General features: G+C 47.3%; 2 protein-coding genes across 4 annotated transcripts; both read left to right on the top strand.

Annotated features, from left to right (window-relative positions):
- Window positions 1-5,257, top strand: SEC11C (SEC11 homolog C, signal peptidase complex subunit). Of its 3 annotated transcripts, XM_051643255.1 has the most exons (7): window positions 1-150; window positions 505-652; window positions 1,288-1,397; window positions 2,610-2,759; window positions 3,853-3,972; window positions 4,529-4,586; window positions 5,056-5,257. In XM_051643255.1, exons 3-7 carry the CDS (start codon window positions 1,315-1,317, stop codon window positions 5,107-5,109), a joined length of 465 nt encoding a protein of 154 aa, XP_051499215.1. In that variant the 5' UTR covers window positions 1-150; window positions 505-652; window positions 1,288-1,314; the 3' UTR covers window positions 5,110-5,257. The 3 variants fall into 3 exon arrangements, with proteins under 3 accessions (XP_051499215.1, XP_051499216.1, XP_051499214.1); XM_051643256.1 differs by lacking the exon at window positions 505-652 and having other exon boundaries at window positions 2,610-2,686; window positions 3,855-3,972; XM_051643254.1 differs by lacking the exon at window positions 505-652.
- Window positions 5,258-13,038: 7,781 nt separating this feature from the next.
- GRP (gastrin releasing peptide) lies at window positions 13,039-17,120 on the top strand. The gene is made up of 3 exons (XM_051642785.1): window positions 13,039-13,191; window positions 13,738-13,988; window positions 16,729-17,120. The coding sequence occupies exons 1-3, from the start codon at window positions 13,047-13,049 to the stop codon at window positions 16,780-16,782; spliced, it is 450 nt and encodes a 149-aa protein (XP_051498745.1). The 5' UTR covers window positions 13,039-13,046; the 3' UTR covers window positions 16,783-17,120.
- Window positions 17,121-18,598: the final 1,478 nt, after the last annotated feature.

Genomic DNA, 18,598 nt, shown 5'->3' with positions numbered 1-18,598 from the left:
GCCGTTCCTTCCCCGGGGCTGTAGCTGCAGCCAGAGGCTGCCGCCGGGGCTCGGGGCGCCGCGTCTTCCCTGCCGCTCGGAGGAGCCGCCCGCCCGGGCTGGTGCGCCATGGATCTGTTCGGGGACCTGCGGCGCATGAACAAGCGGCAGGTAGCGGCCGGTAGCGGCCGGGCTGCGGGCGCGGCGGCGGGCGGAGCGGAGCTGAGCTCCCCGAGCCCGGCGGGGCGGCTGCCCGTGCCGTGCGAGCGGCGGAGAGCCGGCGGGGAGGGACGGCTCAGCCCTGGGACAGCCCTGCTGGCCTCCGGGCTGGGGAAGCTCCTTGGTTGAGGGTTTGGCTTTGGTTTTGTATCTTTTATCAATCATTTCTAAAAAAGAAAACACGTCAGAGCAGATTCTGGCGCTTGAGCAAGGCTGATTTAAGTGGGTCGTGCGCCTGAACATCCCAGCGCGGGTATGTTCGAACTAGAAGGATGGTCTGGGAGTTTCTGGTTCTGCGTTTTACAGCAGGGAGCCACAGGACAAACCCCAGCATGGGCTGGGTTGGAAGGGACCCTAAACATCTCCTGGTTCCAGCCCTGCTGCCCGGGCGGGGCTTGTTTGCCCTAATGGAGATGGGCAGGGTCATCTCACGCCAGAGCATCTTCCTGTGCGGGTAAGGGGCAAAAAAAGAAGGAAGTGGTGTGAAGAAAGTGTATCCGCTGCTGTAACAGCTGGGGAAGCAGTGGGGTTTGGGGGGCACAAAGTTAGTAAAATCTGTACAGTCTTTTCCCCTGTAAGAAGTGTCTGTCTGACAACAGCAGGAGGATCCTGTGCCATCTCACTTGTACTCCCACGGCTCCTCTTAAACAAAACCGACTGTTCAAACTACAAACCTTGCTATTACTCATCTTACAGCATTTCTTATGTGTGTTTTGAATACTTAGGAGCTCAGGTGGGAGTTAGGGATGTGTGATCAAAACAGATCTGATCATTTGCTATGTAGCTTCCTGTATTTTGGAAGTCCTTGCTAGCAAGTTCTCTGGCTCCTAGCACTACCAAAGGGGAGCACTGCACAGATGTGATAAGCCAAGACTGAAGCACACAAAGGGTTAACACTGCTCAGGAGGGTGCATGGTTGGGTTGCCCATAGGGCAGTCTGTTCCAGGAGGATTCTGCTGGAATGTGACGGTAGCAGAACAGTCCTTGTGCCTGGATTGTGTTTCAGTGGTGGATTTGGCTTGAAATTCCGTGTTGTGCTTCTTGATGCAACACAGTAACTTTTAAAATCCCTGTTCTTGTTTCTTACAGCTATATTACCAAGTCTTAAATTTTGCCATGATCGTCTCCTCTGCGCTGATGATCTGGAAGGGGCTGATCGTCGTCACGGGCAGCGAGAGCCCCATTGTCGTGGTGCTCAGGTAAGTCCAGAGGCTTTGGCCTCTTCAAGGCCAATCACTGCTCTGGCCTTTTTCTCCTCCCCTTACACCTGGGGTAAATTTGGAGCTTGAAATCTCACCTCCTCCAAGTACCCCCCAACCACATCTTTTCTTCTTGCTGGTTTTGCACACCTGGCAAACACTGCTTCCCTAGCTGCAGCACAGTTTCCACTGAAGCTGGTAGAAACAGTAGATGTTTGCAACCTTCAAAAATCTGTTTGCTTAATTAATAGACAAACTACTACTTAAGATTACTTGCACACGCATATATTTTGCTACCAAGGATATTAATTCCTGGATAGGTGTTAGGATTCAAAAAAAAAAATTCTGTTGTAATAGAAGTACATGGAAGCCTGTGAAGCTCTTGTTGTGTCTCCCAAAGAAAATCAGTAAATGTGTTGCTCTTCCTGAAGCCATTGAGTGCTTTACAGTCTATTTGTTAATAGATTTTTATAGTATTTAATAGTTTGTTGGGTTTTTTACCATCTATATACTTATTTTAAAACTGTATTACAGTAAAACTCCCTTTATGAGTACATTATACTTGTGTGTTGCTTCTCTCGCGGTGGTGTCTTGCTTCAGGTGTGTAAAGAGCCCATCCTCTACATGAAGTGAAACACGTGCTGATGGAAGGGTCAGCCTTACAGGAACTGAATGTGTGTAAGCAAGGAATGTATGCAGTGAATAACAGTATTTTAATAGGTGTTGTCCCTGTTATTAGTTCTGAGATCTGGAATCCTACCTTAAAGCTTATTACCCAGAGGTACTATGGCTGAGAAAAGGCACGGATGGTCATTGATAGTAGTCACTGATGTAAGCACAGCTCTTGCTCCCGTCAGTTAAACTCCTTCTATGTGGAGAAGTACTTGCCATTGTCCTGGGAAACCTTGTTTGGCTTTTCACTAATGGATTGATTTTCTGAACCAGAATGGCTCATTCTGGTCCTGCAGCAGCTGCAGTGCTGTGAGGTGCTGTGCAGCTGCTTGCTTGCAGGGAGGCAGTGCAGGAGTCTCCTGTGGACCTTGGGACCTGCTGAGGTTTGGGTTGTGATAAACAGTGTTATGGAACAGGGGAAGCTACAGATGGCAGTGAAATTTGTGAGTTTATCTGTAAGAATTAAATGTTCTTTGTTTTGATGGTGCTTCTTGCATTTACCATGCCACTAATAAGCTCTGTTTCTCTGTTTGTTTGCAGTGGCAGCATGGAACCAGCTTTTCACAGAGGAGACCTCTTGTTCTTAACGAATTTCCACGATGACCCAATCAGAGCTGGTGAAATAGTTGTTTTTAAAGTTGAAGGCAGAGACATTCCAATAGTTCACAGAGTAATCAAAATACATGAAAAGTAATGCAACTTGGCGTTTTCCTTGTTTCTAAGTACAGTTTCTTTCACTGTGACTTTCAGTTACATTTTAATGTGGTAGTGTTCTGTGAGGAGGAGAGTGAGGAGGAACTGTGGGGTGAAACTTCTCTCTAGGATGTGATCCACATTTGTCCCTGGTTCTGTGGCAACACTTCTGGAGACCCTGGCTTGAGCTGCTGGGGTTGGGAGCAGGCAGACCTGTGCCCAAGGGGACAGCAGTGACACCAGCTGCACACATGCGTTTTGCAGCAGCACCCACTTGTGTGGGAGCAGAGTCTGCTGGCTGCTGTAGAACTGGGGCTTTGGTTATGAGAAATAGCTACTTCTGAAAGCAGATCTAGAAAAGAAGATGAAGGTTGAGTGACCTTAGAACTGTATTGCAATGTTAGTGGCAAAATGCCGAATTTGGTGAAGATTTGCAGCTGCTTTAGAGGTTCTTCAAATTTATTTCCATCAGAAGAAGGACAAAGCTTTATTTTGACATAAATATTATTACTAAGAGTTAAACATATATAACTTAAAATTACCTAAAGCATTCTAAAGGAAGATCTTTAGGGTCTGTCTCATCTGAAACTTGTAATTTAAATTCAGTGAAATTAATTCTCTAATGTGTGATGACTTCACAGGACCTGATTCCACAATTTGTAAAAAAGGAAAGAAAAAGACAAACCAACTGCAGAGTATTATTCAATATTTCAGAGTTAAATTTCTGTTCTGTTGAAAATGCAGAGGGTTAGGGTTTGTTTGGTATTTTTCTAGGTAGGCACATAGTGCTTTTGTTGAGTAAGTTTAATGCCTGCTCTGGATGGACAATATCCCTTTCATGTCCGTTGTGTAATGACATGGCAAATGACAATCTGGGAGTGGTTTGTGTAACATTTCTTGTTCAAGTCTATTGACTGTCAGTAAAGTCTGCAGTGTTAATGATTTTATGGTGTTTGGTTAAATAAGCAGGACTGGAAGTAAACATTGTTATCTAATCTTCTAGCGCTTTTCATCGTCGTTGTGCTTTGTAGATGTTAATTGAGGTTTTTAATTGAAGCGATATTTAGTTTATCACCTTGTTGCCTTCTAGAGAAAATGGGAACATCAAATTTCTGACTAAAGGTGATAATAATGAAGTTGATGATAGAGGCTTGTACAAAGAAGGTCAGAACTGGTTAGAGAAGAAGGATGTTGTTGGAAGAGCAAGAGGGTAAGTAATGCAAAACATCTGTGTTCTTTGCAATTAAATAGAGGAGAATTTAGAACTTAAAACCAGTTCTGCTGTTGGTACAGACTAGATGTGGTACAGTATTTTTTAATTTCTTAAATAAAATTATAATTAAAAAACAAATTACCTGAAGAAGTTACTTTCTGTAGACATCTTACTGGTGTGGAGAGAGTGAAAATTAATTTTTCCAAAAAATGGCACATTTAACAAATAATTTACCATGAAGTACAATTTTAACCAACTTACTCTTGTAGTTGCTCAAAATTACTAGGAAATAATTTCCATGTTTCACAGAAATTTTGTGCAAGGTTTGAGCTTCTGACTTTGTTCCCTGCCCAGGTGAGATAAAATCTCTTAAGATTTTTCTCAAATAGCTTGGTTTATCTAAGGAACAAAAATAATAAATTTTATTTCCCATTCAGATTTTCATTAGTGATATTATTATTTTGCACTAAAATATTTAAGACTGAGTGACATCAAACATTTCCAAGTAATATTTGAGGGTTAATTTTGCATTCCTCTGTTTTGTCAATCACAGATTTTTGCCTTATGTTGGAATGGTAACGATCATCATGAATGACTACCCAAAATTCAAGGTATGTAGACTGATAGTTCCAATGCCTGAACGTAAAACTGAAAAATAGCAAGTAAAGATAGTAAGAATCTTGCAGATAAGAATAGACATTGGAAAGAAAGATGTGTGTGGTTTGGCACCTCATGTACAAGGAGCTGTGTTTTCTTGCTCATTTGAGCTTGTCTGGTGGACAGTTGAGCTTGGTCATCCTTGAGGTCTTTTCCAGCCATGACAATTCTGTGATTTGTAATAATTTGAAAACGTGTCATTTATAGGAATGTAATAAGTTTAAGTGTATACAGTCATGATGCCTATTTATGATGAATATGATCACACTAAACTATTCCTGTAAGTCTGTAGGAAGATGGCTGTAGTTGTGTGCTCATCTGGAAGGTGTAGTGTGGGAGAGGGCACACATTGAACAATTTGTACTTTTAGAGCTTCTGTGAAAAGAAACTATGATCAGTCTTTGTTCTCTTTTCCTTTTGCAGTATGCTCTTCTGGCAGTAATGGGAGCATATGTCCTCCTGAAACGTGAATCCTAAGAACCACCATCAAAACCCAGCCACTTTTCCAAGTTAAAAATACAGGGGAAAAAATTGATATGTTTCAGGTGTTTTCATTTCTGTATATAGTTACAAAGCTGTGTGAGCTTTTGTCTTGTCTAAATAAACTGTACAACTGATGAGTAAAGCCTTGGGCTGTTGGTTACCCACCTATCAGCATATTCAGTCAATGCTGCTTCCCCCTTAGCCTTTGCTTGTGGGGAGGACACTGCCTGTGCCAAAGCAGCTGTGGCACAGCTTCTGGACCTGCTCTGGGCTCTTCCTTAGGTGGTACTGCATCTGGACCTGCTTTCCCCCTCCTGGTTGTCAGTTTGTTGGGCTGGATTATTTTTAACCTCTCTCAGTGCCCTGTCTTCCCACAGCCACACCAACTGTCTCGGCACGTGTAAGCACGCAGCCTGTGGGCTGGATCAGGTGGAGAGCTGCAGGGGTTCAGTCAGACTTAGCCCAAGTTGTCTAGATACGGCTGACAGCATAGACAGGAAAGGGTCTTTCTTTCTGATTAAGAATGGAGACGTGGAACCTTGGAGCTTTTTCCCTAAATTTGAAACTTGCTCCTTTGTGGTGCAGGGACAAAAGCCCCAATGGACTGACTTTGAGAGGCCTGTTTTTTAGGGACCATGTGTGTTTCCAGAACCCAGGCTCTTAACTATTCTGCCTTTATCTTCCAAGCTGTAAAACAAGCCTGACAAATAGATTGGGGCTTTATTAAACACTTGCAGAGGACTGAATGAATAGCACAGTAGTGTGCTTCAGCAATATTACCTGTAAGGGGAAGACATAACTCCTACTCGAGTTTGAGAATGTATTGTTCTCTCCTATCACATGGTACCTGAACAGTATGAAACATAAATTTGATTTTTCATCTTTTAAACATACCTGATAACAGTCTTATATGAAATTCTGGATTTTTCTCCAGGCTTCAAATGTCAGTGTTGTACCTTCAGCAAAGCAGAACTTGTTTTCCTTGCTTGCTTGGGTTTTGTAGCTTTCATAAGAAACAGCATGATGTTTTTTTCCTACAGAGTGTTGTTCCTCCTGTGATCCCTTACTTCTACAAAAATATACTGTTATACAATAACGGCACTACTTCTGTTGTAGCAGCTAGTGCTGAAAGGCAGGCAACTGCTGAATTTTTCCAACTAATATTACTTCTTTTGTGTCCTGCTAAGCACTTTTCATGTCTTACTTTGTGTCAGATTGTGTAGAAATAAAATTGAGTAGAGTAAATGACATGTCAGGATAATTTAGGTATCCTTAATGCAGTCTTCCTGAAAGTGTGCCACCACAGCTAAGAAAAAATAATTGTATTTTTGGAGACAGTGCATCTGTAGTAAGATTTACAGAAATTTATTTGTTTGTTTGTTTGTTTGTTTACCTTCCCACCCCAGTAGTGCTGAAATGAGGATTTATTCCTACCCCAGTGCAATCACAGCCAGCTCTAACTTAGGGAGTGGGATTTTGGACATAACCCAAATGACAAATTCAACACATCATGGGAATTTAGTCTTTTGTTGAGGAAACAGGCATTAGGAAGAAAATGCAAGGATAACATCTAAATATGCAGGTTCATGCTCAGTAAAAAACAAACAAACAAACTTGGCCTTGGTATAGGCCAGGGATAACTAATAAAAAGTGAGTTAAGATCCCATGTATTTGATGCCTCAAGGTGCTTTCCATTGTCTACAAATACAACTTTTTTCTTCAAAGAAAGCTGCAGCTTCCCTGTGAGGTCAGGCCAGATCACAGATACAACTGGCAGATCTGCTGTCATTAGCTGCATTGATCATGGAAGCTGTGGTAACTTCTCAGCTCGCGTGCTGTTTAGCCATCAATACTCCCTGGAAGGACAGCTAGCGTGGGTGATGGCATGAAGGACTCTCACTGGAGAAAAGCAGAGAGCATTTTAAAGCAAATGCCTCCATCCTAGCAAGGCCTCTGGAAGATTTCTTTTTTTGAGGAAGCTAAGATGCTGGAGGCACAAGCAGTATGTTTTTAACTGGAGAGCTGGGAGCAGGAGTTCAGGCTCTGGTTGAAGCTCTTTGCTTTTTCTTTCTGGCCTCCTGCCTTGTCACAGCTCTGCCCCATGCACCCAGCACCATGCAGAGAGTGACCGGGCATCGTGGGGACCCCCGAGCTGCGGCACAGGTGAGGGCAGGGGCAGGTCCCCACAGACACAAGCACAGCTCTGCTGGCAGGAGAGTGCTGAGCAGGAGGTTGGCTTTGCTCCTTCCCCTCCACGTCTCTCTGCCCAGTGCTGTGGTGTTTGATGTGGGGGTCCCAGGGGCAGGGGTTGTGTGGGGCAGCCCCAGCTCTGCTTGCTGGGAGACCGTCAGCTCCCACAGCCCTTCTGGCAGGGCAGCACTGGAGGGGTTCCTGTCCTGGCTGCTGGGCATCTGCCAGGGAGACAATGCTGCCTGCCCTGGCAGAGATAAAGGGAGTACATGGAGTAACTGGAGAGACAGCTCCAGTTTAAGCCTTGCTAGCAAGTCATTTCTCTCATGTTTAATCAAGATAGCAAGCAATAGTGATGAAAAGGACGTTTTTCTTTGCGTGAATGGATTTTATCCATGTTTCTTGTGACATCTTAGGGGCTAAAAGCAAACAAAACACAAGCCACCCACGTGACAGAAATTCAATGTCTCTCTGCTATGCAGCTTGGCTTAAATAAGTGTATTTCATCTTTTCTGTCATCCTTTATGCTCCAGTACACTACTTTTGTATATTGAACCAGCTCCGCTTCTCTGTCATTTGTGTGTGAACGTGCCATCAGCAGAAACTGTATTTGCGGGTGCTGGATGTAGTCTCTGTCTACGTGTAGGTGTATGGAAAGCTTACGTGGACGTGCCCATCACCTGAACTCTGAAGCTGTGTGCATGTGTTGGAGCTCCACAAGCAGCAGCTGTGGGAGCCCGGGCTGGGGGCTGGCCCTGGTGTCTCCCGGCTGCCAAGGGACCTTCCTGCTGGCTGTGGGGCTGCAGACGGGAGTCTGGGGCCAGCCGAGGGCCTGTCCTTCCCGTCACCTGCCCCTGTCCTGCTGTTTCTCTGCTCACCACCTGTGCTCGTGCCATGCAGGCTCCTCAGCGCTGTTTTCTCCAGCACAGACGGCGTTTATAAATCTGGCATCAGCAATTACATGTGGAAGAAAGTGACATTTGGGCAACGAAACTTGCAGGTTTACATTTCCCCCGATGCTTATTTTCCACAGATTTAGTCGCAAACTAGCAGGCTGGCAGATGCTGGGGCCGGCACCCAGCGGCCACCCAGCTCCCTCGGCATTCCCGCCTCTCGGCATTCCCGCCCCTCGCCTTCCCGCCTCTCGGCATTCCCGCCCCTCGCCCTTCCCGCCTCTCGCCCTCCCGCCCCTCGCCCTCCCGCCGCCGCCGGGCGGGAGCCCTGCCCGCCCCGCAGCGCCCGCCGCAGCCGCAGGCGCGGCAGCAGCCCGGTGCCTGTCGCTCGCAGCCCGGGAGCGCTGCCCCGGGACCGCCGGTGTCTTCGGAGCAGTCTCTGCCCCAGGAGGACTGGGCTGGGAATGGCTCTGTACGGCCACCAGCGGCTCCTGCAGATCCAGACTCGTAGAATCGTTTGGTTGGAAAAGACCTGTAAGATAAGCAGGTCCAACCATTAACCTGCCTCTGCCAAGTCCACTGCTAAAGCGTGTTCCTGCCCAGGGAGGCTGTTGGTGCCCCATCCCTGGAGGTTTTTGAGGCCGGGTTGGACAAGGTTTTGTGCAACCTGATGTAGTGGTGGGGTTCCCTGCTCATGGCAGGGGGGTTGGAACTGGATGATCTTTAAGGTCCCTTCCCACCTTCATGATTCTAAGATTCTGTGATTCTAAGATTCTATGTCTGTGACTTTTCAGCATCTCCAGGGATGGTGACTCCACCGCTTCCCCGGGCAGCCTGTGCCAGGGCCTGATGACCCTTTCTGTGAGGAATTTTTTCCTAATATCCAGCCTAAGCCTCCCCTTGAGACCATTTCCTCATCCTACTGCTTGTTCCTTAGGAGAAGAGACTGGCATTTGCCTCTCTACAGCCTCCTTTCAGGTCGTTGTAGAGAGCAGTAAGATCTCCCCTCAGCCTCCTTTTTTCCAGACAAAACAGGCCCAGCTCCCTCAGCTGCTCTTCAAAAGAGTTCTCCTCAAGACCCTTCACCAGCTTCCTTGTCCTTCTCTCTACTCACTCCAGCACCTCAATGTCTTATACTGTGGTCCCCAAAACTGGACACAGTGCCCAAGGTGCAGCCTCACCAGTGCCGAGAACGGAAGTGCTTCCCATTTAAATTCCCAAAATACAGAACCTCTCCACCACAAAACCCAAACCCCCGCCTGTGCTGGCTGGAGCCGCACGCTGGCACTCGCTCCATGTGCAGTGAGGAATCCATTTAGAGAAGCTTTCGCTGCCCAGGCACAGGGCTTCCTAACATGCAGCACAAACACTATCAAATATGTGCCTTATTAAATAAATGTTTATTATGTCGTATTATTCAGCCTCTGTAAAGTGGAGCTCTACTGAAAAATGTCTTCAGTTCTTCAGGGAACTGTTACTGCAAAGAGTCGGTTTTCAGGCTGTTTGCAGAATGCCTGGCCAGGCCACAGCTCTGGAGCACTGGAGATTAGTCCGGGCAGCATCTTCAACATTTACAAAGTATTCCTTGGTGATAGCACCCTGTTATTACACTGCTGATACGCTTAAGCCATTGTTTGTTCTCTACATATATTATAGCTGTCTCTAACGTCAGGATCACTACAAAGAAAATGATGAAAGGCACACACCATTTTTCTTTTATCTCTTTTTATTTCCATACAATCTGCTTTGCTGATAGAACAATCACAGTTGTCTAAAACGTAAAGGAAACAAAGAGTGTTATTGTGGTAGAAGCATTTAAAACCCAATAATGTTTTCCTGCCATGGAGTGCAACAATAGTTCTCTTTGCCATGGAATATATGAGAAGTAGAATGGTATTTTAAAATGAAGGGAGCTGCTTCCTGATGTTCAAACACAAATCTGTTATTGGATTTCTTCTTTAAGAAAGAAAGGTTGTCTCCAATAAAGAGTCACTCACGGTTGATAAAATGTATTTGTTGTACCCGGACCCTTTTCTGTTGTGAGGGATCCTGTACATTATTTCTGCGTATTATCAAAATATTATTTTTCTGAAAAGATTAATAAGACCAAGAATTAGAATAAATCCATATTACTTTTTTTGTCCTTAAGAACAAGTAAATAAATAAATGCTAATAATGCACGGATGCATTCAAAGGGCTGGGGCCTCAGCAGGGCTGAGGAAGCGGCGGCGAGGCCGAAGGAGGGGGTCACTTACCCCAGCCCCCCGGCGCTGGTCGGTTTTGGTTGCAAAACTGATGGCCAGTCATTCTGACAGAGGGAGAGAATAAGAACGTCCTGGTAGATGTTTCGATCCTCAAAGTCTCGTAAGCATCTCACCAGGGAGAAAAAAGCCCATCTATATCCTGCAGACAAGCAAAGCAGAGTTTGTGATGTGTCCGGCACACATTACAAGTCATGCAATAGATTCTGGGAAGTCGTGCAGCCCAGGCTGCCTTGGGAAAAGACAAGCCTGCCTCGAGCACTCCCCTCAGACACGTGTGGAGCCTGCTGAGAGATCAGTGTGCCAGGTCCATGACTGTGGGTGTCCGTTCTGTCTGTGCATGAATCAAGACATAGGTGCAAATTATGGGATTAAAGATCTTACTGGAGTCTCTTTCTTTTGGGAACTGTAAGAATAAAATTCCATTGAACATACTCAGTGAAGAGAGAAGGCTCTCATGGTGGTTGTCAGTATAAAAGCAAAGGTAAAACTAAAAGAGAGAAACAGGCTTTTAGGGTTGCTTTAGTTTGGGGACATTTATTGTCTTCCAGGAAAAGAGAAAATCCCCAGAGAGTTTTTGGTGGTGGTTTGATTCAAATAACCCAGTTTGATTGTTTGGAAGAGTTAAACAGGTTTTTTTAATTTCTTGTATGATGAAACCCTGAAAACATGGTTTTCTTGGCAAAAACACCCCTGCACTCAAAAAGCTAATCCTTATTAAAAAGAAAATTCAAACGCAAATTTTATCTACTCTCAGTATTTTTCTCTGTAACTTTAGCCACCTAAAGGGCAAACTAATTTAAACTTTCATTAAGTCAGTAATACAAGGTTTAAAAATGGAAGCGTATAAGGAAGAATCTCAAATAGCAAGTCGCTCAAGGCAGTGCAGAGTGAGATTTAGTGTGAAGGCTGAAGATGTAGTGTAACAAATACATACAAAAGATGAGAAAGGTTTCTTTGTTTGCTATCATTTGTGAGTGCACTGAGTCACTGTCCTTTGGCCATCACTAGCCAAAGCTTGCTCACAGCACAGGCCAGGACAGCCAGCAGGCTCCCTCGGCAGACCCTGTAGCTTAGGAAAGCCAAATATTGTGCTTTGGGTTTGTTTTTCTGGAAATGGACAGTTTCCTGCATTTTCAGTTTCCTGCCTTGAATTACCATGAACAATCAGAATTTCCCAGGGATGGCAGCATTGTGTCTGATCAGCTGTCACGCAGCACAGAGCACATCTTGTCTGTAGCTGTGCTGTGAAACTGAGGACTGAGGCAGGAGAACACTATTGTAAATTAAACAAGAATGCATAATTAATAACCAAAATAAAAGAATGAATCACATTAATCAGTAAAAGAAGATGCACTAAGCTAAGACGAAACAAGGGAATAATTTGGCTCATACAGTAGGATACACAATTGACTTCAAAAGGGATTGTACTAGATAGTTTTCCCCATAATTACGGTAGCTTCCATGGGGCACAGTTCGCTTCCAGTTGTGCTGAGTTAGCTGTAGGACCTGGCAAGTCCCTCCCAGTCAGCTCTGGTAACCATGTATCCTATTCCTGGTGTAGCTCTCTAGACAGCAAAAGCATCCCATGAACTGTACCAGTTCCACATGACTCCCTCCCTGTCTCTGTTCTGCCCTGGGACAAACAGCACCTCAGGGCTCAATGTAGCCCCCCAAAATTCCCCCCTGCACTTCAGTGAAACCACTGACAGGCCTGAAGTTGAATGTGTTTAAACCTTCCAAGTGCTTGGAACCACAGAATCAGAGAAACACAGAATCAGAACCACAGTTCTTCATGGCCCTCACAGCCCTCCAGTGTCTCCAGTGATTCATCCACCCTCTCCTCTGCACTGCCTCTCCAGGACGGAATTCTTTTCATCCATTGACTATTAAAAGGTTGGACAGTTCCAGGTGCCCTAGACTGCTGGAAAGGTCACAGGGTCTCTGTGCAAGGGAAGAAGAAGAAAATCTTATCGATGGCTCATGTTACTGTCAGCAGCACAGTAAATGTATGTGATATTGGAAATTAAAAGCTCTGCAGATCTTCTGTTTCAATGAGCTCCAAGTGATGTTGAGTTTTGAGTTTGGCTGTTTGGCACTCACTCCTCCTGCTTAAAAGATGCTGGAGCTTTTTCTTTTTTTCCATAAGCTCTTGTAAAAAAAATTTCAACCTGTTCAGTTACCGAAGCCTAGGGCAGGGACCCACCCCCGCGAGCACCCTCATGCGCTCTGGAGAGAAGACCCATTCGTTCTAATGGCACCTTCTCCAGAGCAGAGCTGGGGTTCGGGCGGCAGGCGGGGGGCAGCCCGGCGAGGGGCGGGCTGAGCCCCGGGGTCGGCAGCCCCGCTCCCCCCGCCGGGACCCGCCGGGGCGGGGGGCGGGCGAGGGGCCGGGGCTGCCGGCAGCGCCCCCCCCCCCCGCGGAGGAGGCCCGGGGGGCCGGGGGCGGCCGCAGCCCCGTCGGGAGGCGCCAGGCGCGGGAGCTCGGCAGGCAGCCCGTCCCGGCTCCGTATAAATGGGCGGCGGAGGCAGCGCCTCGCCCAGACGGAGCCGGAGCCGTCCCGCAGCGCAGGGCGGCAGCGGCAGGATGAGGGGCGGCCCGCGGCGGCCCGGGGCGCTGCCGCTGCTGGCGCTGGCGCTGCTGGCGGCGCAGGGCGGGGCGGCCCCGCTGCAGCCCGGCGGGTCCCCCGCGCTCACCAAGATCTACCCCCGCGGCAGCCACTGGGCTGTGGGTAAGTGTCCGGCCCGCCCGCGCCGGCCCGACGGCGCTCCGTGCCTCCCGGACAGCGGCTCGGAGGACCGGGCTGCGCCCGCCCGGTGCCGGGCTCCCCGCCGCTCCCGCGCGGCTGCCCCGCGGGTCTCGTCCTGCCGGGCGCGGGGCGAGCGCGGCCCCGACGGGCGCTGCCCGGTCCCGCCGGGCCGGGGCTCTCCGGGAGCCGCCGCCGCGCCTTCCGTGCCACGGCAGGGAAGGTCTGAAACTTAGAGCTTCCCCATCCCCTGCTTAGTCCAGGGAATCTTACCGGCTGCCTCTCTCTAGCTCCAGGCAAAAGGCTTGGTCACCTCTGCCCCCTTCTCAGCCACGTTTTCTCTGACAACGTAGCGTAAGAGGCAGAGAAAATTAATTGCAGCACTGCCAAAATCTCCAGTCCCAGTTGTGCTTCAGCTTTGACATCATCTAACCCCTTCCCTCTGTGCTCTAACAACTTCCACCTGATGTTTGAACTATCAGATCTCTGCCTGGTTTTGTTATTTTCACGCTACCGTCATTGTTGTTACAGGACACTTAATGGGGAAAAAGAGCACTGGAGATTTTCCTTACGTTTATGAAGAAGGAAACAAGACACCGTTTGCAGCACTACCTGAAAATATCAAGCAGCTGGAAGACTATCTGCAGTGGGAAGAGATCTCAAAATACTTGCTACGGCTGCTGGAAGGGAATGAAAATAAAAGTGCTCACATTTTAAAAGGCGGGCTTCCCTGGTACACCAGGAGCACTTGGGAGGCAGATGACAATAGCAGCTGGAAAGATGTAAGTAAGAGAAAACCTGTAAAACCACTCCATATATTTAAGCTTCATTTTGCAGTGGCATATCAGCTGCCTCTAACTTGTGGATTGTCCAGAAAAGTAGCAGAAATGCATCTTGTGTACTAGCCATCCAGTAATGTAAGTCTTTACTCTTGATTATAGATTCTCACTCACAGACTGTATTTTTTATGAATTAATTAGCTACTGGGCATAAACTCAGCAAGCACTCAGCAGAGGTCAGTGTCTGGGTTCCCCTGCAGTTGCTGGTTCTTTCCATTCTCTTCTAGCAGTTCATGCTCAGGTGACAACAATACAGAGCCAGGTACTGTGTTAACCCAGCAAAACCAAGCTGGTGTGGAAAACAGGGGTGGGTATGGAGGGCTGGAAAAAGGCAAAGCCTGTAGTGTTGGAAGCCACATCATGTGGATCGTCTCCCTCAGCTGCTGCTCTGCTGTCATGAAGGAGCTTCCCCGTTGCCAGCTTTGTCTTGGTCCCATGCAAGTCTTTTCCCCCACCTGCTGGCCCACTACTGTGGCCATTTGTGGTCTTACAAAATGAGTCTGTGGCTACTGCTGAGCTGTAATGTATGCCCAGGACCCACCTCTTCCCCTGAGACAAAGTACTCACCATCATTATTTCACAAGGTAACGGATTCTCCCCTGTTCTTTTGGAAAATCACTCGGAAGGGTATCAGTGAGGTTTTACAGAAGGTAATCAGGGTCTAGATGACCTAAAGTAAATTACAGAATGTGGGTCCGGTGATGGTGATACAGCTGCAGGATTCTTTGGGTAACAATAAAATAGAAAAAAAAAATCAAGACACTCCCTTAAAGACATTAATGGGAAGATTATTCTTTTTCTCCCCCTATCCTACTGCAGTATGATGTAATTAATATTCCTGGGCTAACTTCAGAAATGCTGGTGCAGTGAAGTCAGCAAATACTTTTACTTGCATATGGGTTTAAAAACTACCCATTAAGTTAAGCCATGATTTAAGTCCCTTGGACCACTGATACGAGCACTGTCCATAGGTTGCTTTCTGGCTATGGCTTTACGACAGTGATGCTTATGATAACTGTGATTAATACTGTATAGAAAGGAAACTATCTCATCTTCAGCTCTGCAGCGTGCATCTTTGTGATCAAATTAGGTGAACAAATTCCATTATCTTATGTAAAGAGGGAAATATTTTGACTTCTAAAAGTATCTGGTAATAAGTCGTTCTTAGGAAGGTGGAAAGTTGCCCCTGAAGAGTTGAATCATGGCCGTGTGTGTGCTTTTACCCTAAGTTAACATCCATGTTCTTGTGATCTGACATTGAGCATGTAAGTGGAATAATGGCATTATTGCTTTAAATACACAGATTTCTCCAATGTTTAGTAAAAAAAAATAATGTATTTCATGTGACCAATGTATAGGACAAACCTACAGAACCTCATTTTGCCACAGAACCTTTCACTTCCAGCATTCAGTGATTACTTTGTCTCCATCTCAAAGTAAAACCTAATTAGGAAAGCAGTACATAAGCTGTGCTTTCCTGCTTTTTAGCCCAAATACCTGGTCACAATGTATTGTATTTCCTGGGCTTCAGAAAGTAGAAATGCAGCACCTGAAGGTTAAGCTGTGTGTCTTTTTGAGATCTGCCTTCCAGGTGAGAAAGACCTGAAAGACTGAAAGGAATGTGCTTTGCTTTTTTTGAGAGCTGTGATAATTTCCTAAACATTCTGATAGTCAGAATTGTTATTTATAGTAAAGGAGGCCTTTTTAATGAATAAAATATACATGTGAAATTCAGTCATACATGTACATAGTGATCTGAAAGCATAAATTACCTTTGGATTTTGATTCTGTGGGTTTTTCTGGGTGTGCAGGGTTCCATGTTGCACAGACTTTGGTTGGACAACACCTTGGTTTAGGGTGCTGCTGTTCCAGGGGGAGCAAAGGTGTTGCTGTTCAGGAACAGTGGGAATGGTGCCTATGTGCAGGAATGGTGGGCACAGCTGCTGGCCTTGGTGGGCCTTGGCGGGCCTTGGCCAGGTGCACTGCCTGGTCTCAATGGGGCAGCACTTGTGGGGAGTTTGTGCTTGGCATTAAATACTCTTCCAGCCACATGGTGTTGGAATTTGGAAGAGAAACTGATTCTGGGAGAAATCAGGCATCATCTTTACAGCAGGCTACTATTCCCTGGGAAACTTGAGGCAGTGAAATGCCATCAAAAAAAGGTGAATTGTGAACCCTACTGTCAGCTGCTAGAACAGCTGTCCCCAGGCCACGTCCCATCGAGGAGCTGCAGTTCTGTTAGACTGCATGTGGGATGAGTTATTTCCTTCTGGTTTCAGTTAATACCAGGCAAATGAGGATCTTGCCTGCTCCTTTTTCTGTGAATAACTTACAGTTAAAGCAGTTAGAGACCGGAAGGGAAATGTCTCCTACAAGTTGGCCTAAGTGCAAAAAAGCAAGTTGAAAAATAAGCTTTAAATTGTTCCTATGACTTGGCTTTTTAGCACTAATGAGACACTATATAAATGAGATGGCAGACAGAATTATTTGGGAGAATGACTTGCCTCGTACTTTGGCAGTTGGTTATTATGCTAACCAAGACAAATGAGGTCTGTTTTGGAAAGATTATTAGGAGTGTGTTTGTTATGTGAATACACAGAGCAGATATATATTAGGCTTATTAACTTAGCAAATTACTTTTTTCAGGACTGGTCTATAAAGAATATTTTTCTCTTTTTATTAGATGATGGACTATCTGCTTCAAGTTATGAATATGAAAGAGAGCACACCGAGCTGAAGGGTCTCTAAATCATGAAGAAATTGAATACTTTCCATAAGAGACTATATTTCACAGGCACTTGATTGTATCAGATAATCAACAAGGTCTCTTTTCTGTAAACAAGGTTTCCTTTGTGTAAAATATCTAAATGCACATATTCTTGTATGGTTTGGCAATGGCAAAACTGTCTACTGCATTTTCAAGGTTGCATTTTCTCACTTGAATGGCTTTGATATATATATAATTGTCACGGAAGGGTCTTCCAATTAATTATGACTTACCTATCTAAATCAGTGCATCTCTTCAAAACTGTATGACATTTCAACATTCGCAATAAATAGTACTAATAAAAAAGCTGAGTTTATACTTTTATTTGAGTTGATAAAATGGAAGTAGGTTGTGCCACAGCCTGAAACAGTGAAACAACAGATTGATTACTTCACTAAAGCTCTTCCCCTTCTCGCTCCCTGGTCTGTGTTGTTTCAGCAGGGGGAGCTGGCGCTGCCTCCCCAGGGCTCGACGGGCCAGGCAGAGAGCAGAGCAGCTGAGTCCACCGCAGCTGTACTGTGTCCAGCTCTGAGCATCCCAATCCAAGAGAGACATGGAGAAACTGGAGGGAGCCCAACAACGGGCGGCAGAACACGGTGAAGGGGCTGGAGCGTCTCTCCTACGAGGAAAGGCTGCAGCTGCGCAGCCTGGAGAAGGGAAGGCGCAGGGGGTGTCGCCGAGGTGTGTGCGTGCCAGGGGAGGGTTCCCAGCAGAGGGGCAGGGCTGTCCCGTCACACCAGCGACACCTGAACACGGCAGACCCTTTGTGAGGGTGACCAAGCCCCGCACAGGGTGCCCGGGGAGCGGAGGTTCCCCCGGGACAGCGCGCAGGGCCGGGGCCGAGCCCGCGGGGCAGCTCCGCCCGCCGCCGGCAGGGGGCGGCCTCGGCGCACGGACCGGCCGGGGGGCCCTACAGCCCGGACCCGCCTCCGCCCCGACGGGGGGACCCGGCGGTGCCGATGGGACCCGGCGGTGCCCTGAGACCCGGCGGTGCCCTGAGACCCCGCGGTGCCGGTGGGACCCGGCAGTGCCCTGAGACCCGGTGGTGCCCTGAGACCCCGCGGTGCCGGTGGCCGCGGCCGCGGGGCCGGGCTGCCCCCCGGGCGGGTGCCCTGAGCCCCGCCGTCCCTGCCGGCGCTGGGCAAGTCACGCTGCCCTGTGCCTCAGTTTCTCCGCGTGTAGAGTGGGACTCGCCCGTCCCACAGACACAGCACCGAATAAACTGGAAGGGTGTTTCTGAGGATGTGAAGAGTCAGGCACGGGGGAGGAGCATGTTTACAACGGGCCCATCGTACCCTGTGGAGCCGTGAACAGCTGCAGGTTTGCCTGCCCCACAAGCTCTCCTGGCCTGGGGTCACGGTGCAGCCAGCAGAGACATTTCAGCAAGAACAAGCTGCTGGTGAGCCAATCCTCTGCAAGAGCCCTTCGTTTTAAAAGCATCACTTATAACTAGCATCCCCTCCTTCACCCAGAGGCCTATCTTTTGCTCCCTGCACCTGTCTGTTTGCTGAGATGGACCCAAAGGAGGTAGGTCTGACCTACCTGCACTGGTCAGTACCCTCACAGTTTACCTCAACACTCTCTTCTGTACCAGTAGTCAGGGCTTAACTTCTTATCTCTTCTTGCCTCCATCCTGATTTCTGCTGTCTCAATTTAAACTGTCTCCTGAATGTCTTGCCTGACTTGAACTGCATTCTACACGGAACCAAACCTTTCAGAGCTGATTTCACAGTTCTTAGGGGGCAGCAATGTCATATGACAGAGGGATGACTGCCAAGTGTCGGCC

Source organism: Apus apus, chromosome Z (assembly GCF_020740795.1).
Source record: "Apus apus isolate bApuApu2 chromosome Z, bApuApu2.pri.cur, whole genome shotgun sequence".
Taxonomy (NCBI): Eukaryota; Metazoa; Chordata; class Aves; order Apodiformes; family Apodidae; genus Apus; species Apus apus.
This window is presented reverse-complemented; position numbering and strand designations above follow the sequence as displayed.

What these genes read in the sequence shown, in the direction of transcription:
- SEC11C (XM_051643254.1), top strand. Translation starts at nt 109, where the DNA reads ATGGATCTGTTCGGGGACCTGCGGCGCATGAACAAGCGGCAG. An exon ending in GTAATCAAAATACATGAAAA is followed by an intron (nt 2,760 to 3,852) that starts GTAATGCAACTT and finishes GTTGCCTTCTAG; the next exon opens with AGAAAATGGGAACATCAAAT. An exon ending in ATGACTACCCAAAATTCAAG is followed by an intron (nt 4,587 to 5,055) that starts GTATGTAGACTG and finishes TTCCTTTTGCAG; the next exon opens with TATGCTCTTCTGGCAGTAAT.
- GRP (XM_051642785.1), top strand. Translation starts at nt 13,047, where the DNA reads ATGAGGGGCGGCCCGCGGCGGCCCGGGGCGCTGCCGCTGCTGGCGCTG. An exon ending in CGGCAGCCACTGGGCTGTGG is followed by an intron (nt 13,192 to 13,737) that starts GTAAGTGTCCGG and finishes TTGTTGTTACAG; the next exon opens with GACACTTAATGGGGAAAAAG. An exon ending in ACAATAGCAGCTGGAAAGAT is followed by an intron (nt 13,989 to 16,728) that starts GTAAGTAAGAGA and finishes TCTTTTTATTAG; the next exon opens with ATGATGGACTATCTGCTTCA.